Genomic DNA, 21638 nt, shown 5'->3' on the forward strand with positions numbered 1-21638 from the left:
GATCAGGGGCTCATCCCCACAAGGATGAGGATCTTAGTCATATCACTAGGCAAATCACCAAGACCAGCAGAAGTATTAATGGAGAATGCAGCAAATCTAGAATAAATGGCAGAAGAAAAAGATGATAACATTGGTTACAACCTCAAGGCTATCTATACAAATAAGGACAAAAAGGTCTATTGCTCATCCCTCTAATCCTCCCTTTTTTTTTCATGCAGAATTTGGGCAGCATCAATGTGAAGAATCTGTGATAACAGCGAATGAACTTAATACTTATGCTCTATCAGAGCCCTTCAGACCCCTTTTTATAGTGTTCACACTTCCAGACTATGTCTTTCAACACATCTGCAGTTCTTCTTTAGAGGACTGCCTTTGGGCTACTTAAAATACTTTGCCCAATGGGCAGAGCCACAGAACCAATGAAGGAACAGTATGAGAACATGAAAGACCCCTTCCTCACTTCAAGTTGGAACAGGCCCAGCGCCCCCTGCTAGATCAAGATGAAGCCTACTCTCCCTGAAAAAGACACCCTCATAGGCTTCCAGCTTCCACTCCTTCCCTGTCTTACTTTCCTCACTTTGATCTCTCCTATGAGCACTTTCTTAACAAGTCACTTGTACAACTATATTAATCTAAAGTCTTCTAGGAAACTCAAACTTGAAAAAATCTAACTGTAATATTGTGAGAAGTGTTATTAGCCCAGAACAAAGATCAGAAATGCAGGGCTCACAGGACAGAATTCTAAGTGGATAAAGTGGGGTGATCCCAAAGTGTGGTGAATGTGGTGAACTGGCAGGCAACACGCTATTACAATTACCTTTTGGTGCATCTGTTCCATGAAACTCAGAAAGCTAAAACACTCCACTTCCTAGTTATTGTTCAAGATGTGAAGTAAGAGAAGATATGTGTTCAAGATGTGAATTAAGATAATTACATATAACTGAGTAATAGCTGGAAAGTGGAAGTAAGGCAGAGGTCATGTGTTCTCTCTGTGATGGCAAAAATCATTTTGGAGGTGTCTGATTTCTCCTTAAAGATTTCTCATCTTGGTAGTGGAAGCATGGCTCCAAGATGACAGTTTCCGACTCAGCTATTCACTTTGATGACAGCCAGCAGCATCTTTGGTGACCTGATCTGGGGCACAGCTCTCAAAATCATTCTGAAAGTTTAACTCACAGGCTAAATCACTTCATAGTCTCTAAAGGCAAACACCTTTGTGTGTAAACTAGGTAACTGAATTTTGTTTCCTAAAACTAGTCCCTGAATCCACAAATGCTGTTACTAGAATGGGTGCTACCATAACAAGCCTGAACTACATAGCACTAGCCACAGTAGAAAGGTGGAGAGTAAGGACACAGATATTACATACTGGAAAGCCAATGAGGACTGTTACATTGCACCAAAATATTTATAAAACTGTTACCTCTAAGGGTCCCTGGGTGGCTCAGTCGGTTAAGTGTCTGACTCTTGGTTTCAACTCAGGTCATGATCTCAGGGTTGTGAGATCAAGGCCCATATCAGGCTCTGCACACAGTGGGGAGTCTGCTTGAGATTCTTTCTCCCCCTCTTCCTCTGCCCCTCCCATAACTCACATACGTGCATGCATGCACACTCAAATATTTTTTCCACTTCTTAAAATTTTTATTTTATCATTTATTTATTTATTTTTATTTATTTTCAGCATAACAGTATTCATTGTTTTTGAACCACACCCAGTGCTCCATGCAATACGTGCCCTCCCTAATACCCTCTAATAAATATTTTTAAAAAACCAAAACAACCCTGCTATCTGCAGTCCTGAGAAGCAGACTGCATACTTACTGAACCTACAGCTCTAAAAGTGAACCAATAAGAACTCTGCTCTGTGGTTTCAGCAAGGTCCTTTTCAAGAAAGATAAATTTGGGTAAGGGCTAGCCACCTTACAATCAAGGAATGTAAGGCCCAGAATTGAAACTGTCTGGCAATTTGAGACCATATGGGATCAAAAAAATCCAATTGCTTCAGATTCTCAAACTGAGGCAATGACAGGAGGTAACTGAGGAAATAGTTTGTGGGGGGAAAAAAAAAACTCATGTTAATATTAAGGGAAATACGATTAAGGGTATACAGCAACATTCTATATTGTCTTCATATGTTTTCTGTAAAACTAAAATTATTTCAAAACTTAAGAGTTTATTAAAACAAAAAATCCAAACAACAAAAATTTTGGCCCCAATTCTTTCTCAAGCCTGTAAAATCCTGTTTGCTCTACCTTTAAAGAAACTTCTAGCTTTCCAGAACTCCTAGATTTCTGGATACTTCCAAACTCCCAGAACTATATCAGCATGAAGCAGGCTACAAAAGCTGCAAGGCCCCAAGAACAGTCTTCAAGATCCACTTCACCTATGGCCTTGAAAGATAACAGACAAAGGAAATCTACCAGAAGACAAAGTTAGGAGTCAAATGAAGTACAATGAGGAAGGGAGTTTCTCTCAGAGGATAGAACAGAGACTGCTTGCTACAAGGACTAATCAAGAACTTACTCTGCTACTTTCACTGTCTTCACAACCTTTGCCTACCAAGATTTTATTGCTGCTACAGAACAGCAATTCAAGTTTACTATTCTTGTCTTTCCTAAATGGAAACTTTTACTGTGGTTATCCTATGCCTATGGCAGCAATGTATAATGATATATGTATGGAGATGGGAGTGGGGAATACAGACGAACTTGGCTTTTAGGGGTTTTTTTAGGTAACAGACCATAAGGCACATGGTTGAAGGCACATTTAGACCTATGGAGAGAACTGCACATCACCCAGAGATCCTGACTCTGAACTGGATACAGTGACTAAACATATGGAAAGAACAATTAACAGATCTATTTCTATGGCCACAGGGGTAAACTACAGCAGACTGTCCGTTGTTCCCAAATAACAACCGTACCATTCTGCCATAACAGAATTTGGGCTAGGCTAGGTATATTTTCCAGAGTTTCTCCTAATTTTATATAACCATATGACCAAATTCTGGCCAATGTGCACTGAAGTGGTGTGTACAATTTCCAGCATAAAGGAAAGCAATATGCCCTACCTTTGTTTCTTTCCCCATTCCCACCAACAGGCATGCAGAAATGAAAGTGGATGCTGAAGCAGCTATCTTGGTTCACAAAGTGGACGTTAGTTATTAAGAATTATAGATCAGTAAGATAGAAAGAATCTGAGTCCATGGTGACTGTAGTTTCAAATGTCACACCAGTCCTATCACCTACTCAGTTTTACATCTGTTATAGCAGCAGAACAAAAATTCCCATAAATACATAAAGTTTCCTTAGCTTTTTCCCAACTTCCTTCTGGTGACCTTTAACCTACAATACCAGTTCCTTGACTATCAACTGATTTTTGTTATGGTACTAATTGACCATTTGCAATGATGTGCAGGGAGCCAGAGAGTATTATGCTAGGCAAAATAAGTCAGTCAGAGAGATAAATACCGTATGATTTTACTCATATGTGTAATTCAAGAAACGATCTAGAGAACAAAGAGAGGAAAATCAAAAAACAGGCTATAGTCTCTTAACCATAGAGAACTGATAGTTACAAGAGCAGAGGTGGGTGGGAAGATGGGTTAAAAAGGGGTTGGGGATTAAGGAGAACACGTGTTGTGATGAGTAGTGGGTGTTGTATGTAAGTGCTGAATCACTAAATTGTACATGTAAGTATCACACTGAATGCTGACTGGAAATTAAATAAAAACTTTTTAAAAAAAGTATTAACTGAGGTATTTCATAACAGTGTAGTAAATATTCTCCCCCAAACAGTTAAAACAAAACCAAACCAAACCCCCTCATGATGAGGAAGAGACCAAGTTGGTGACTGTCCTGCTGTAGGTCTACCCTCTTTTGTTCAACCAGAAAATAACTCTAAAAGATTGATGTTCCTCGCCTAGAACCCATGTCTGGTTTACAGCACCCCCCCACCCCCACCGTTTTTTTTTTTTTTTTAAAGAGAGAGAGCATGCTCACGTGCCGGGGGTGGGGGTGTGGGGATGGTGCGGGAAGGAGAGAGAATCTTAAGCAGGCTTCACACCCAGTATGGAGCCCGACATGAGGCTCAATTTCACAACACTGAGATCATGACCTGAGCTGAAATCACAGTTGGATCCTTAATTGACTGAGCCACCCAAGCACCCTGGGTTCACATCCTTTTACTCCTAGGCTAACTTTTCATGGGTTGGGGGGATTGCAAAGGGAAGGAAAGAATTCACAACAGAAGAGCAGCCAACGAGAAACATCTGTTCAGGGGCACCTGGGTGGCTCAGTCAGTTAAGCATCTGACTCTTGGTTTAAGCTCAGGTAATGACTTTAGGGTCATGAAACAGAGCCCCACATGGGGCTCTCTGCCCAGTGGAGAATCTGCTTCCCCCCTCCCTTTACCTTCTCCTCATTCATGTATATTCTCTCAAATAAATAAACCTTTAAAAGGATTTTTAAAAATTAAAAAAACAAACATCTGCTTAGAGTTCTTTAATTCTATTCTTCCTCTAAGTATTGCAGATTAAAAAAAGCTAGGATGGCAGAAGGGCAATGAAATAAGCAGAGCAAGAGCAATGGCCAAATACTCTATGAAGCCTGTAATCTACCATCACCAAAATACTTTTAATTCTTTTTTTAAAATTTTATTTATTTGAGATAGAGTAAGCGAGCATGAGGCGGGTGGAGGGGCAGAAGGAGATGGAGAAGCAGCAGACTCTCTGGTGAGCAGGGAGGCCAATGCAGGGCTCCATCCCAGGACGCCAAAATCATGACCCGAGCTAAAGGCAGACCCTTAAAGCAACTGAGTAACCAAGGTGCCCCCAAAATACTTTAAATTCTATCTTTAGAATTCTCATAAACTGAACCCCTCTCCCCACCGCCAATTTTCCATAGTGAGTGTACTTTCCATTATAACAAACACTGACCTAGTGCCATAAAGGTTTTTTTATTTGTTTTTTAAGGATTTTATTTTATTTATTTGAGAGACAGAAAGAGCACAGTGCAGGGATGGGGTGGAGGGCAGACAGGGAGAGGAAGAAGCAGACTCCCTGCTGAGTAAGGACCCTGACTCAGGGTTTGAATCTCAGGATCCTGAGATCATGACCTGAGGTAAAGGCAAGACACTTAAAGGTTTGAGCCAGCCAGGCACCCCTAGTGCCATAGGGGTTCTTAAAGCAACTTACGATGATGAATCATTTTCCTTAGGGTAATCTTCATTCAGTTCTGAGCCAGATAACATTCTTTTCCTCTTTTCAGTCCTGTAGAGGACAAAGAAAAATTATTTTAAAAAGTCATAATTCACACCATTAAAAAGTATAAACCAACATACTCAAGGACAGGAACTGTGATTACTGCTGTTTAGTTCTCTAAACCATATTTTGATTAATATACCATATATCTGGGGCACTTGGGTGGCTCAGACGGTTAAGCGTTTGCCTTCAGCTCAGGTCATGATCTCCAGGTCCTATGATGAAGCCCCTTGTCAGGCTCCCAACAGAATGAAGAGTTTGCTTTTGCTGCTTCTCCCTCTCCCTCTGCCTCTCCCCAACTTGTGCATTCTCTCTCTCTCTCAAATGAATAAATAAAATCTTTAAAAGATACATACTGTATATCTGCATACTCAGTATTTGTCGTTGACATAAATCATAAAAAACCCATTACTAATTACCTACTAAAAAAAATATTTTTAATAAAATGTATAGTTTCTTCTAACATACTTTATGAACTGGACAATCTCCTTTTTCTCAAAGTATCTGCCTTTCTAAAAGGCCAAAAAGACATTTATAAATAGCTACAGCTAATGACTAAGAAAAAGAAAGTAAGTCTTCCATACCTATTTTCTAATAACCCTGATCTGAGAGGGGTTGATGTAGACGTCAAAGAGGGAATTGCCCGGGTGACAGTTATTCCACTTCCTGTCGCAGTCTTAATTGATCCTCTACCTGGATTACCAAGAACTTTTCGAAATGGAATATCATCTTTAGTTTCCAAACTTCCTCTTTTTGAAGATGCCTGTAAGAGTAAAGTTTAACATAGCTAAATATTCAAATTAATTGGCAAGCTTTTAGATCACTGATTCTCATGTGGACTCAATTTTTAAAAAATAAAACTGAAAACCCATCTCCAGACATTCTAGGCTAATTGGCCTGGGGTGAAGCCCATTCATAAGTAGTTTTTTTTTTTTAAAGCACTCTCACTGATTGTAACGTACAATCTGTATCAGAAATTGAACTTGACACTTATTTTCTTCTAGCATGCCTATAAATTTAAAATTTTCACAATATGACTAGAGGCAGAAAGGAATTTGCTTTAAATATCTGACTTATTAAGAAAAGACTCAGATACCCACTATGTGATTCTAGTGATGAGGATGAAAACAAATCTTCAGAGAAAAAAATCCAATTATGCTTTTGATAAAGTGACATAGTGTGGGAAAAAGGAGCAACGATGACATTTGGTTGCCACAACTTAAATGCAAAGTTATAAATACCTCATATAACCTTTGATGGGGAGAATGAATATAAGAGAGAGACCCTGGCAGATAATGAATCAAATAATCTACCTTAAAGACACAGCAAGAACATTCAGAGTGAATACAGCAATTTAAACATATTAGTTGGGAAATAGTGCTTTTGACCAGCATTCTGCCAGTAAATTTCATAACTAGATTAAAAGCTATGTGATTTGTCTATGGAATAAATTTCCAATTTCTTTCTTTCTACAGAATTACATACGTTAGCATAGAAAAGAAAAAAATCTCTGAGATCACCTGAATGAACAGTTTCAAAAAGTTAGAATTTATTTTCAAATGGGTGATACAGTCTCAAGACTCAAAAATCAAAATACTATTATCAAAGCCATTTCCTGGGATGTCTCATTTTCACCTACTGCCATATATTCAATTCTTTCCCATGCTCTTGTCCCTTATAAGTATTCTTCTTAATGCAAATGTAAAGCAATTTTATCCTTTTTGTTATACATGTGGTAGAATACTATATGTATGCTGTTTTGCATTTTTCAACCTTTTTGACCATGAGCTCCACTTAGTAGAAATATTTTACATCACAACTACTATATGTACATATAAATAACCAAAAGTTTCAGAAATCAATACTTACCCTTACTATGTACAATACCTCCTCAATTATTTTCTATTCTGTTCCTTTTTTTAAAAATCCCAGTTATGACCCATAATATTGACTTTACAATCCCACTGATAAGAATTATTACTTATGAGTGTGTAAGTATTTGCTGGTCATATATGATAACATCTATACGTTTAAATATTCTAACAGTTCAAATTTCTACCCACAGATGAATCTCAAAGTAATTACAATGAGTGAAAAACCTAGACAAAAAAAATTACGCAATGATTCCATTTATATGAAATTCTGGAAAACACAAACTAATCTATAACGACAGAAAGCAAACCAGTTGTGGTTTAGGGATGGGGCCAGAGAGCAAGCAGGAAGGGAATTACAAACAGGGAGGAGGAAACTTTTAAGGGGTATGGTTTTGTTCTCTCAGTTGATTATGGTGATGATTTTACAGGTAGACACATAAGTCAAAATATATCAAATTGTACACTTCAAGTATGTGCAGTTTACTTACAGGATAGTTTCCAAGTTTTTCTTAGTTTATGCCTGGTTTCCCTTTACAGAATAAATTTTCAAAGACATAGGTCTGCTAAATTACAATAGTACAAAGGAAGTCTTATGACTGTCTGAATATTTATCAAAGAGAAACTATTTAAAAAACAAACAGAAGACCTCAATAAAACAGTCTGATATCATACAGTGTAGGGGTAAAGTTCATAATGCACAACAGACCCAAAGGACATCACAGAAATAATAGTAGGAAACATTTATAGCATTGTTAGTATATGGTATTGTAGGCTAATAAGCACTTTTACATGCATTATCTCATAACAACCCTTAAAATATTACTGCTGCCCCAATTTTACAGATGGAGAGTAAGGCCAGGATACTTAAGTAACTTCTTCAAAGACCCACAACCACTAAGTATCAGCACCAAATTTCCAACCCACATCTAACTCCAAAACTATGCTTTTAAAAACTATACTTTACTGTGGTTCATAATGATGACCATGAGACACAGAGCATAAATTGTATGTTCAGTAAAACTACATGTAAGAAGGACAGGATGCGATAGATCTTGAAAAGATGTTCATAATAGAGACACCTGGATGGCTCAGTCGTTAAGCATCTGCCTTCGGCTCAGGTCATGATCCCAGGGTCCTGGGATCAAGCCCCACAACAGGCTCCCTGCTTGGTGGGAAGCCTACTTCTCCCTCTCCCACTCCCAATGCTTATAATCCCTCTCTCACTTTCTCTTTCTCTCTCTCTCAAATAAAATCTTTAAAACAAACAAACAAAAAAGATGATCATAGTAATAGTTGATTATAACTTTTTTTTTTTTTTAAGATTTTATTTATTTATTTGACAGAGATTACAAGTAGGCAGAAAGGCAGGAAGAGAGAGAGAAGGAAGCAGGCTCCCTACTGAGCAGAGAGCCCGATGCGGGGCTTGATCCCAGGACCCTGGAATCACGACTCAAGCCAAAGTCAGAGGCTTTAACCCACTGAGCCCCCAGGCACCCTGATTATAACTTTTCCTAAAAGCTAGAAAGATTCAAATGAACATACCTGATTGTCTGAGTAAGAAAGCTGCCTGTTGGTTTCCTTCTGTGACGTCCTACTGCCCAGAATAGCTCCAAAACTACCAGACCCCTGAGAAGGCTTCATGGCTGGTAGGGGGGAAATAAATAAATAATCCCACGTCATTTATTTTAATAAAGAGATTAATCATCATTATAGAATACTGAAAAAACAGATGCATAAAAAAATGAAAGTGCTAAACAACCAATTCTTTCTGAAAGTATACCTGATATAAATAGTAATTAAAATTCAGAGCTAGATTCTCAAGCAAAAAATGAAGTAACATGCACAAATTTGAGAAGATATAACAGAAAAATAAAATTTTAAGTGCAAAATAAAAATGCTAGAAATTCTCCTATATAAATACCTGGTAATTAACACTACAGAAAATTCAGTGACTATGTGTTTATGGCATGAACACGGACAACAGATACCAAGGAACCATGTAACACATGGGTTGGTACTCAATGGCAAGCAACCATAATTTTTTAAAAATTTTACAAGGAAAAGTAGTGTATCAAATACATATTAAATACAAGCAAAGTAGCACTGCTGCCTCTTCATTTTCTAGTATTTTTATTATATTTAAGTTAAAAAGCTCAATTAAAAGTCTGTCAACTCTAAAATATTAGTAATAAAGTTCTGCTAATGAGAGTTGGAGACTAACAGTAATAGTGGAAAACTCATTTGAAGCACTAGATTCTTTCTTTCTTTTTTTGTTAAGGATTTATTTATCTGAAAGAGAGAGAGAAAGCAGAAACAGGGGGAACAGGAGAGAGAGACGGAGGCTCCCCACTGAGCAGTAAGCCTGATGCAGGACATGATCCCAGACCCTGCAATCAGGACCTGAGCAGAAGGCAGATGCTTAACCATCTGAGCCACTCAGACACCCAGTACTACATTATTTCTTAAGAAAAGGTCTATTAAGGGGCACCCGGTGGCTCAGTCATTAAGTATTAGTATTATATTAGATAGTAGGGGAGAGGGTTTCCTTGCCTGCCTTGTTCCTTATCTTAAAGGAAAATCTTTCAGTTTTCCATTGTTGAGTATGTTAGCTGTGAGCTTTTCATATACGACCTTTATTAGGTTAAGGCAGTTTCCTTCTTTTCCTGTTTAGTTGAGTGTTTCTATCATGAAAGGGTTTGGAGGGGTACCTGGGTGGCTCGGTTGGTTAAGCCTCTGCCTTCGGCTCAGGTCATGATCTCAGGGTCCTGGGATCAAGCCCGACATCAGGCACTCTCCTCAGTAGGGAGCCTGCTTCTCCCTCTCTCTCTGTCTAGTTGTGATCGCTCTCTCTGTCAAGTAAGTAAGTAAAATCTTTAAAAAAAAAAAAAAAAATTTATCAAATACTTTTTCTGCATGAAAAAAATCACATGGTTTTTGTCCTTCATTCACTCATCTGGTACATCACATTGATTTTTCATAGCTCAGACCATTCTCGCATTCCAGAAATAAATCCCACTTAGAGAGAGAGAGAGAGAGAGAGAGAGAGTATGCATACGGGGGCAGAGGGACAAGCAGACTCCTTGCTGAATTCGGAGCCTGATGTGAGAGGAAGACTTAATCCCATGACACTGAGATCATGACTTGAGCCAAAACCAAGAGTGGGATACTTAACTGACTGAGCCACACTGGTGCCCCAGTATATAATCCTTTTCATATACTGTTGAATTCATGGCTAGTATTTTGTTGGGGATTTGGGGTCAATATTCATCAGTGATACTGATCTACTACCTAGTAATACTCTTTAGTAACTGTTAATGGCAAACCCTGGGAAGATCAGTGCTCACCCGCATGAAGTCTGTTTTGATGGACTGCTTCTAGAAACAACCTCATTTCCTCTGCATCCTTACTTGGTACTTTGTCAATAGACAAGAAGCTATTATCCTGTAGAGTTAACATCAGGCGGCTTTGTTTCGCTCCACTTGGTCGAAGCACCACATTTTTAATGTTATGACTTAGCTAATCAACAGAAAAGGAAAATCGTTATTGTAAAAAATACACAGGAACAAAGTATAGTAAGTTGTATAAGCCATACTAAATTTTATATTTTCTAAATTACATTTCTTAGTCTTTCCTGTATTAATTTAGGGTTTTCCCTCCAACCAGAAAGAGTTCCCATTTCTTGATACACTTAAAGATTTCACGTTTAGGAAAGGCAAACACCTACTATTAAAACTTATTTTACAAAGTAACCCTAGCACTACTGATTTTATGGTAGGAAATTGGAAATAGGAAATTTTCAGCCATAGTTATAAAACTAAAAAACTAGTGAGTTAACAATTTACAGAGCCTAGATGATTACACTAGCACTAGTTTAGAAAGCCGTATTGTGTTAGAAGCTTTTTCTTTCTTCCCCCTTTAAAAACAAAACAAAAGAAAAAACACAACACCTGTAAAATACCTGGCAATTGGTGTAGGTAGCTGTAATTTAAAAGGATTTATTAATCCAAACTATAACCTGCAAAAGAATTCCACCTCTCAAAAACAAATCAAAACAAACCTTTATCAATGTGAAAAAACATCTTCTTCTATCATCTATCTATGTATATGTATGTATTTTTTTTAAAAAGACTTTTTAAGTAATCTCTATACCCAATATGGGACTCAAACTTACAACCTTGAGATCAAGAGTCCCATGCTTTACCCACTGAGCCAGCCAGGTGCCCCCATCTTTCTTTCTTTTTTAATCCCGTAAGCAGGCTCATTTAACTTTCATTCAATCATGAAGCTCATGAGCACTCTGAACTCTTAGCTCACTTCTTCCATTCCCTAGAACTGGCTCGATAATTTGTTCTACACTCTTCCAGATTCTGGCTATGTGCTATGAAGTAATAACTTTCATTTTCTCTTGGCTGAAATTTCTCTAAGACCAAATTAAATCTTGCAGTTTACTACCTAAATAATTCTTGCCAACTAGGCATCTTTATTCTCTAATGTTCTCCCTCAGCAGGCATATACAAAGGTTTCAAAAGCTGCCTTTTGCTGAAGACATACCTCTTGAATAGCATAAAGAAATAAATAATAGTATTTTATATTTTTTAAACTGGAACTGATCTTTGTCAATTTTTAGATAAGAATGAAAATTTTATCAGACTTAATTTATATTCAAATTTCAAATGATATATACATATTCAAAGTAGGTTTTAAATTCATGTTCTTCAGTAAAAATTCTATCATAAAGCACAATAGTCTCAATGGCTTTAACTCTGAAATATTTAAACAAGAAATTTAACATACAAAAGGAAAAGAGATCACATAAAACAACTTTCAGATCAATATACCACTTTTTAAAAATGAAAAATATGTAAGGGAAAAAGTTTATGAACAAACAAGATGAGAGAATAAACTTGAATTTGAAGTCTTCAACAACTGAAAATCCTATGAAGCCTGTAATTCTATTAACTACCATGGTGAGGCCTTCCATCTTTTCTCTAAGTCCAGACCTCTCTGCTGGAGTTCCAGTGCTATTTACCTAATGCCTCCTAGATACCAACATCTGAATGCCTGACACCTCAAACAACTCATTTCTCTTAATCCTCCCACCCCAATTCTTTCCCTCTGCTCCCTACCAAAACATGAAAGGCATGGCCATCCATTCAGAAATTTGGGAATCTTCCCAGTCTTTTCTTTCTCACTCCCTAAATCTAATGAGTCAAGTCATCTTGAAATCTCTTCAAATCCATTCTTTCCTCCTCCTGTTTCTTCCTGCTGTCTTATCCTTTAATCAGGACTTTTATTCCTCATGGAAACTGCCATAATAACCTCCTATATGTCCCTATTCTTCCACTATCTCTTGAAACGGTCATCTGCCTAGCCTCTAAATGAAAGTGAACTTGAGATTCTTGACTCCTTAGAATAAGATCCTCTTATTATGACTAGTAAGATACTTCAAGATCTGGTTCAAATCTAGCTCTTCAGCCTCTACTTCTGCCATACACTCCCCACTGTCCATTTATTTTAAAATAATTTTCTGGTTCCCTAAGGGTTGATTCACACTTGCATGTGTCTGTCCATGGATAGAAATCACCTCTGTCCTACCTCCACTGTTTGGCAAACTCCTATTTATCCTCTAAATGCTCAGGCACAAACCACTCTCTTCTTTGCATTACTTCAGTGTCTCTAAAATATTTTTACATCTGAAAATCCTTCTGATTATGCTTAAGTTTGAGAAGAAAAGCATCTCGTTCAGCTCCGTATTCTTAACCCTTAGTACACTACCCACCACAGTAATCTGTAAGTGGTTAGCAAAATAAATGCTGAATGGAAACTGATCTAGAACTGCAATGAGGCTGGAATCACAGGCAGAATCCTCACGCTCCTAAAGAACCATGTTTGCTTAAATATTTAAATATTTACTGACTGCTACTTTGGGCTAAGGACTGAGAAACAGAATCTATTTGAAAAGGAATCTTTCTTTCACTGAGATGACCAATTAGTAGATAACATGTATGTGGCGGAAACAACTATTGTTTCTACTTCCCATGTCACGACCTCCAATCTATTTAAGAATATCTTTGATATACAAAATTATAAGCAATTTATTTTCACAGTTCAAATGTAAAGAGAAATGGAAATTTCACCCCAGCTCTATGGTTCTCAAGCATAAAATTTCATAAATTGTTATTCAACAAAGTACTTCAGTTTAGAATGAATATTATACTTTTGTAGTATCAAATTAACAAATACGGAATTTTAAAGTGCACAAAAATGATATTGCTTTCTTCAAATCATATTAAGATGAGTAGCTCTTAGCTATACAGAATAAACAGTATAGAAGTAAAAATAAAATTAACTATTTTCTGCAGTGATAAAACTATGAAATTCTTCAATAGTTTATAGTTAGAAGAAAACATCAGTAAGAATGACCTTGAATAATCATCCTTGAAAGGTCCATACCACAACCTTTGGCAGGATTATTTAGGAAGTAGGCATTAGTTTTAGAAGACACTAGTAAGTGCTATTCAAAGCTAATACTACACAGTGATGAATCTATTATATATACTAAGGAAAAACAAGGAATAACTAAAGTTATCCTATTGTGGTTTTTAAAATAGCTTGATAGAAAACTCAGTTCTCTCAGCTTCCTCCTCGTTTTCTTTTCAATAATGGTGACTACTTCCTGCTCTTTATTTTACACCATCAATGATGCTATTCAAAAATTCTTAAAATATGCACACAAAACTTAGTGTCCCAGAAATAAGAAGAAACGTTAATCTAGAAGGAAGGTTACCATTACACTTACTATGGTACAGAGAAGGTATTCACTAAAGGGTGTGATTCAAGATCTATTCCACATCAAAATACAGTAATACCTGAAATATCCTTGGAATTCCTCCAGTATTGTAGTGAACTACTAGGCTGACTTTATTCTCTTTTTCCACAATTTCAAAGGACCCTTCTTTCCATTTCGTAATTCCAGTCTGCATACTTCGAATTCTGATAGGACCATGTATCTTCAGAGGAGACATACTTTCTTTAAAAATAAATTGCTTCTAGCCAAATTAAAAAGCAAAAATACACCTTCACCTGACAGATTCTATGGAAGAAAAATAAAATAGTAAGTTACAATTCACTAAGAGTGATTAAGAGTTTGAAAGAGCATATAATAAATCACATTATGTCCTTCTATTTCAATAAACCACTTTTTCTTAAGCATTCTTAAAGCCCTTGATTAGCTGATAGGCACAAGAAAGACAACTAAATTATCACAAACGTCAGTGACTAAATCCACCCACCTTTCTTTCTTCTCTACATGTTCCCTTCTTTGCATATGTCCAGTATCTATGCCCTAACAGTGCTTAAATTTTGCATTTTGCACTATCAATAACCAGATTGGTGCCACTAAAGGCATGTCAATCAGGAAAACAAAAGATTCCACAAAGATTCCAAAGTGATTGCCCATAGCAATATAACTAAATTTTATCTTCCTTCATGAATGCTGAAGGGTCTTGGATTTCAATTGTAAGTTAAAAAATATTTTCAGTCAGCTGACTCCATTTCTTAGAATGGAGTTCCTTTCAAAATACCAAAATCATATCACAAAACAATCCCTTCTACCAGGCAGTAGGGTAAGCATAGCCACACGTATTGAAAACACTAAGCGAATAAAAAAAAATTTACGAATAATCAAATTAACTTAACTTCCAGAATTATATTGAGAAAGTAATTTATTCTCTAGGCGAAACAAACAAACAAACAAAAAACTCTCTTCCTAAGAACCAACCTAGCACTTATGCTTAATATTACCATAAAGTGGAAAGAATCTTTACCAATTTTATCTTTGACAAATACTCAAATTTCTGAATGAACTTCTAAATACTTAAAAGTTACTTACAGCAATAAAAAATATTTAAGACCTTCGAACTACCTTACCAAATATCAGCAATACAACTATAATAGCAAAGAACATTAAGTAGTATTATGTGTTACATACATGTATATACATAAACATAGGCACAATCATCTAAAATTATTAAGACATTTTATTTATACTCTTCCCAAATCTCTAAAAACAGTGCTAATACAGGGGTGCCTGGGTGTCTCAGTCAGTTGCGTGTCTGCCTTTGGCTCAGGTCATGATCCCAGGGACCTGGGATTGGGCCCCTGAGTAGTTGTTGAGCTCAAACTCCCTGCTCAGTGGGGAGCCTGTTTCTCCCCCAACCCCACGCCCCCTTCCTGCCATCCCTTCCTCAAATAAGTAAAATCTTTAAAAAAAATTTTTTTAAACATTGCTAATACAGACTCTTGCTTATAATTTAAGAAATTAAAAATCATCATACTGTGCCTGTCCCTGAACAACTAGAAAAGCTTAAAAAAAGTAGTATACAAAAGAAAAACACAGGAGACCTAGCTATTAGGAGACAGCTGTCCCTAATTTATAACTTCCCTTTCTAACTATTAGTCTTCTCAACTGTAAATAGGAATAGCAAATGCCATAGTGTTGCATAACTAAATGAAATAAATAACACACATTTGGCACACAACAGATAAAAGCTTTAATATGAATGAAATCAGTATTCACTTTCTGAATTTATTCCTTGCCTGCAACACCTTTCTCTAAAGACCTCCAATAAATAAGCTGTTAACAAGGGGTCAAACTCAACTGCCTAGAAGGGCCATGCAGGTGACATGACTGAAGTAGGCAAACTATAAAAACTACTAGTGAAATCTAACTAATTTTACCAGGTAGAATTAGTCAACTCAGTTATTGCCACATCAGCAAACTTTTCAAGAACATGAATTCCAAATACTTATGCAAAACTTCCCACTTAAAATTGTGGGCAATGAGTTCAAATTTATTTTTATAAAAGCTACAAATCAAACAAAACCCCTATACACAGGATACAGCCTGGGGCCCCCTAGTTTGAGGCCTCTAGGTACTGTAATATCAAATAACTGGGAGTAAAATTTAAAAAAAGATGTGAAAACACTTAGAATAGTTAAAAGATGTTATGCATTTTAAGTCCTCCATGACTATTCACTTATATCATCAAATTTCTTGAATGCCTACTTTGGCCAGATTTAGATAGGATAATTTGCTAGTTATATAAATCCATCAAAGTAACAAAGTCCACTACTGTTTAAAGACATGTTAACACGGCACTGCTCAAACTAGTAACTACAGAATTTGGACCAGCAATGCGTGTTGATAATACTTTTTTTGCAATTAATAATTTGGTGCTTCATTGTTTTGATGTGTCCTTCGACTTCTTTCCACTCTGCTGTCAACACTGTCAAGAATGTTACCCTTCTCCTACTCCTACCCCAGTTGTCCATCCAAAAACATAGGAGTTGACTTTGATTTCTCTTGATGATTACTGGTATTGAACTGGAAATGGAAGATCACGGTAGAGTCCTGTCCATTCTACCTCCATACACCTTTCAGACATCTTTATTATAATGAACTGTAGATCAAATCACATCACTCTCCACCTTAATATCATTTAACTCCACTGCCCTCATAAATAAACAATAAAATCTAGACTCAATAAAATCATGACATAAACACCCTTTATGACCAGGGCCTACTTACCTCTCTATCCCCCGCAAGCCCCCCAAAGCCAGCTATCTGAACTATGTAATTTCCCCCCAAAAGCCTTAATGTTCTCATACCACTATACTTTTGCATGCACTATATTTTATCTCTGGAGAATTTGTATGGACTCTCCCATCCCCCCCAAAATCCCCGTGATAATTCTTCTCTTAGCTATAAAATCAAGGCTCAGCTTAGACGTTTTCTTCTTTAAGAAGCCTTTCTCTGCTGAGCAGGGAGCCTGCTTTCCTTCCTCTCTCTCTGCCTGCCTCTCTGCCTGCTTGTGATCTCTGTCTGTTGAATAAATAAATAAAATCTTTGAAAAAAAAAAAAAAAAAAAGAAGCCTTTCCTAGCTACCTTTCCCTTTTTCTCTCAATCCCATATTCACACTGAGACTATTTCAAGCTTCTGTATTCTCCTCTGTACCCTGTGCTTGCTTCTAGTATAACATTGTATCATAAACTGTTTACTTCTTTGTCTCTATCTACACTTTGCTATTTGAAGACAGTGAATATATTCTTTAAACTCTGAGTCCCCATTATGGCAGTGTCTGACACACAAGAAACAAACTTATTATTCAAGAATAATGAAATCAGTACTATCAATTCTATTCAATTTACTGTTAAAATATACAAGAGCAGATACTGAAGCCATAAATCCCTCTTAAATGGCCAATACAGGGTTATATTTACTAAACTCTTTATAATAAAGTACCACTAGGCGCTGTAATTCATATAACTCATTTTTTGAACACTGCATCTAAGCCTTTTCTATGTGCATCTGAACTTTTCTACTACATGCAAAGCTGTCTTCATATCTTAATCAAAATTCAGTAAGAGAAGGGCTTGGTCAGTTAAGCACCTATCTGCCTTCAGCTCAGGTCATGATCCCAGAGTCCTGGGATCGAGTCCCACACTGGGCTCCCTGCTCAGTGGGGAGACTGTTTCTCCCTCTCCCTCTGCTGCTTCCTCTGCCTGTGCTCTCTCTTGCTCTGTCAAATAAATAATAAAATCTTTTTAAAAAAATTCAGTGAGACAAAAATCATTTGTGGAAGAACAAGAATTAATACGCAGTTACAGAATACATTAAAGAAAAAACATTAGTAAACCTGCTTAAACTGGGATTCATACTATTCATTGCTCAATGAAGAAACTTCATTGAAAGAGTTCTGCCAAACTCCCTCACCTTTCCTGAAATGTCATTAGGGGTCAGTGTACCAATTAAAAGAGAAAACAAAACCCCATTACCTTAGTGTTTTTTTTATAGACCAAAAGTAAGTAAAGGTCAATGACCTTAAATTCCTCTAACAAAACATATTTTTAAAAACTACATTATTCAACAAAATTGAAGGTGAAGATTTCCAAGTCCACTAAAACACATGAGAAAAAACTTTACTGCTTACTTCTGTTTCTATGTATAATTTCTCTGTACAATTCTCAAAACATTTTGATGCAAAGATTTAAGTATATGAAATTTTACTTCAGATACTGAATACTTCCTTCACCATTTCTACTAGCAACCATTCTTTCCTCTAAGGAAAAAAAAAAAGACCCTAAAAGGTATAGGACATAAAATTTGTAGAACCAACAAAACTTTTTCTTAATCCTTTAATGTAGTCCATTCCTGGCTCTTGCACTAAATGAATTAACTATATCTACTTTTATACATTCATTATACTATCAAGGTTTGTCCTATTCTATTAAGAGAAAAAAAAAAAACAAAATAAAACTAAGTTTATTTTTCAGTATGCAGCATGATCCAGTAGTAACAGTTAAACTTTCTATGAACCGAGGCCAATGAGAAGGTTTCTTTGAACTCTATGATGCTAATTCCATATCAAAGCAACATTACGAGACAAGGTGTAACAAGATCAAATTATTCTTTAAGTAGGTCCAAAGAGAGTCCTCTTTCCCTAACTTTTCTCACAATTACTAGAATTCCTGTTTAACTCTGAGCATTCTATGAAAGCTCAATCAATAATATTGACAAAAATGTTTCCCGACCCTGTACGGTTATTTAAATGCACATATTTTAAGTACTACTATGAAAACATCCTTATGTAGGGGGTGTTCTGTGGTAGACCAAGCATGCTAAAATAAAACCATTACTACAAAATAGAAGAAAGAACTGTTAATTCTCGCCAATTTGCATACTCTTGAAAACATACATCCAAATAAAAACATTACTTACTTTTCAGTGACTTTTACTGAAAAACCCTATGTAATAACAATTCACCTTTATTCTGATCCTTGTGCCAAAGGCAATGCACTCTTCTTGGGGAACTACTCATATTTTGCAGCTATGCCAGTTCTCCGGAAGCCATCAACTCAGCTAAAGAAAATATAAGTGTGCCTTTTTAAAAGAATCCAATTTACCAAAATTAAAATTTAAAAAAAAAATCAATCATTTTATACAACAAAGATGAACTCTTTTTGATTATTTAAAAACTACAAGCTACCTTACTAAAAACATTTAAAATATAATGCTTAAGATACACACATATACACACCATCGACTTTAGGGATTTATCTGCTGTGCAAAATGAGGGACTCCAGGCCTATACCTTATCCATCTGTGTTCTTGGTGTATTTATCTCTGCTACATTTTGAAACTAAGAGGGCAGTGAAAAACAGTATATTCTTTGTTGACTTTATAAACATTGTTACATAATGATATCTTAAGTCTGAAAATACCATTTCCATGATGTGCTGCTACAAATTTCAAAAGGTGAGTAAATTTGGCTTTTACTTTTCTTTATGGGTTTGTTCCTCAAATTTAGGCTCTCTAAGTCTCAACTGTCCCTGAAGTTCTAACCAAACATCTTTCACTGCCCTCTTAAATGCTACAATATCAACTTTAAACTCATTTGTTCACTTAGTAAAAAAATGAGCTACTTTAATTTGACAGCACTGTGGAAAGAATACAAATGTGAAGATGATACAGTCCATGCCCTCATTATCAGAGGCTCCCAGACTTCTCTACATTTTCCTTCCATCCAGAAAAAAAAAAAAATTAGCATCAGCTCTTCCCTCTTTCTCATTCATCTAAAACCCAGCCTTTTCATAGCTGCTACCCTGATTTGGAAACTCCTCATTTTGCCATCACTCCCACCTAATATTTATTATGCAATTACTGACTAAGCATAGTGTTAAGCACCATGCATGCATTATCTCATTTAATTTTCCCAATAATCTTAAAAGACAGGGATTGTTATCTCTATTTCTCAGATGAGGAAACTGAGACTTAGATTAAGTTAATTTATCTGGTTATGGATTTATTAAGAGACAAAACTAAGTCTAACACCAGAACCCACGTTTTTAACCACTACCACAGTGCATCCTCATCAATGATTTGCAGCAACAATCACTTTCCAGTCTCCATTCTCTCAGGATGTATCTATCCAATGAATCCTGTGCCCTACAATGCCTCTCTAAAGAACTACTCTCTCGTGGCAAGTAAAGAGTGCACTATTTGTCTCCTTAACTTTCTCCTAAGTGATTGGGGGTGGGGCAGGAACCTACCTTATTTCTTTTGTACTACAAAAAAATAAGCACTTTAAGTGCTAACTACTTGTTACCGAAGCCAATTCTCTCCCAAACATTTTTTTAATTTTTATTTTACTATGGTATAAATATTTAATACAAGATCTATCCTCTTAACAAAACCTTAAGTGTACAATACGATACTGTTAACTACAGGTACAATGCTGCACAGCATATCTCTAGAATGTTCTCATCTTGCTTAACTGAAACATTCTCCCTGACTGAAACATTTTTAAAGGCTCATCACTACACATAAAATTAACCCAAATGCCTTTCTGTGTTTGGCACTCATTCACTTCCTATATTTATTTCCATTTTTCAACACAAATCCTGTTCTATACACACAAATTATTAAATTTTAATACTTTCCACATCCACCAACAATAACTTACTTAAATATGGAACTTTCCTTTATTTTTGGAAATCTCATCCTCACTATGCTCACAGTTTAACCTGTTGGTAAAATATATAAACCACTGTTCTGATTTCTAAGAGCTTTCTTTCCTAAAAAGATCCATAAAACAAATGCAGAGATAAAATTAGTGTATGACTAAAAGGAAGAAATCGACCTAGATAAAGTTTATCTTTAATTCAGAGCCTACAATCTGAATGATTTTTATGCCCTAAGCATGAGTAAAATCATCCATAGCTGGAAAACTCTTGGGCTATTCTCTTCTGCATCCTTTAATTTATCAGAAGAGTGAAAACGTTCTTGTCATCAGAGGACATCAGTAAACTAGTACTCTGAAAGACATAATGGTTCCTAAAACAAGCTCCAGTTTACTTATTCACTTAACAAATTCTTGAGGAATAAAAATGAAATAGCTCCTAGCATATATTCTAATAGGATACATGCTTTAAATAATCACACAATATATAATTACAAGTTCTAAAAAATAATACAAATATAAAGTACAGGCATGACAAGACATTATAATAGAGTACCTGATTTAAGACTTGGGGGATAGAAGGAAGAGGCAAAGGCTAAGCTACTATTTAAAAATGAGTTAAACAGGGATGGTTGTGCTGGAACAATTAGCATGTGCAAAGGCCCAATAGTTGGAAAATAACCTGATGTGACTAATGAAATGAAAAGCAGTGCAGCTAGAGTTTAGTGAGCAAGAAGGGGCTGGAGCAAGATAAAGCTAGTGAAGCAGGGAAGAATCAAGTTATGTAGAATCCTGTAGACCACAGTAAGGATTTTGAATTTTACCCTAAATATAATGAACAGTTTAGTGATGGGAAACCCACTGAAGCAGAGAAATAACATGTTACTGTTGAATGGAGAAGTGATTGTTTGGGTTTGGGGAGGAGAGTAAAAGGAGGAAGAATGAAAGAAAATAGGGCAGACAATAATACTGAAGTGTTGCAG

The 21638-nt window shown here is 36.2% G+C and overlaps 1 protein-coding gene across 3 annotated transcripts in view; it reads right to left on the reverse strand.

The window, feature by feature from the left end:
- USP37 (ubiquitin specific peptidase 37) overlaps window positions 1-21638 on the reverse strand; it is an 86726-nt gene that overhangs the window by 62947 nt on the left and 2141 nt on the right. For all 3 annotated transcript variants that reach the window (XM_044241595.1, XM_044241593.1, XM_044241594.1), the window contains exons 2-7: window positions 18960-19055; window positions 14004-14227; window positions 10479-10650; window positions 8677-8777; window positions 5845-6023; window positions 5195-5269 (exon numbers count right to left, since the gene is read on the reverse strand). In XM_044241595.1, coding sequence (XP_044097530.1) covers window positions 5195-5269; window positions 5845-6023; window positions 8677-8777; window positions 10479-10650; window positions 14004-14159 — 683 coding nt within the window. In that variant the 5' untranslated portion in view covers window positions 14160-14227; window positions 18960-19055. The remainder of the gene's footprint in view (window positions 1-5194; window positions 5270-5844; window positions 6024-8676; window positions 8778-10478; window positions 10651-14003; window positions 14228-18959; window positions 19056-21638) is intronic.

This window comes from Neovison vison, chromosome 3, assembly GCF_020171115.1.
Source record: "Neovison vison isolate M4711 chromosome 3, ASM_NN_V1, whole genome shotgun sequence".
NCBI classification, from domain to species: Eukaryota; Metazoa; Chordata; class Mammalia; order Carnivora; family Mustelidae; genus Neogale; species Neogale vison.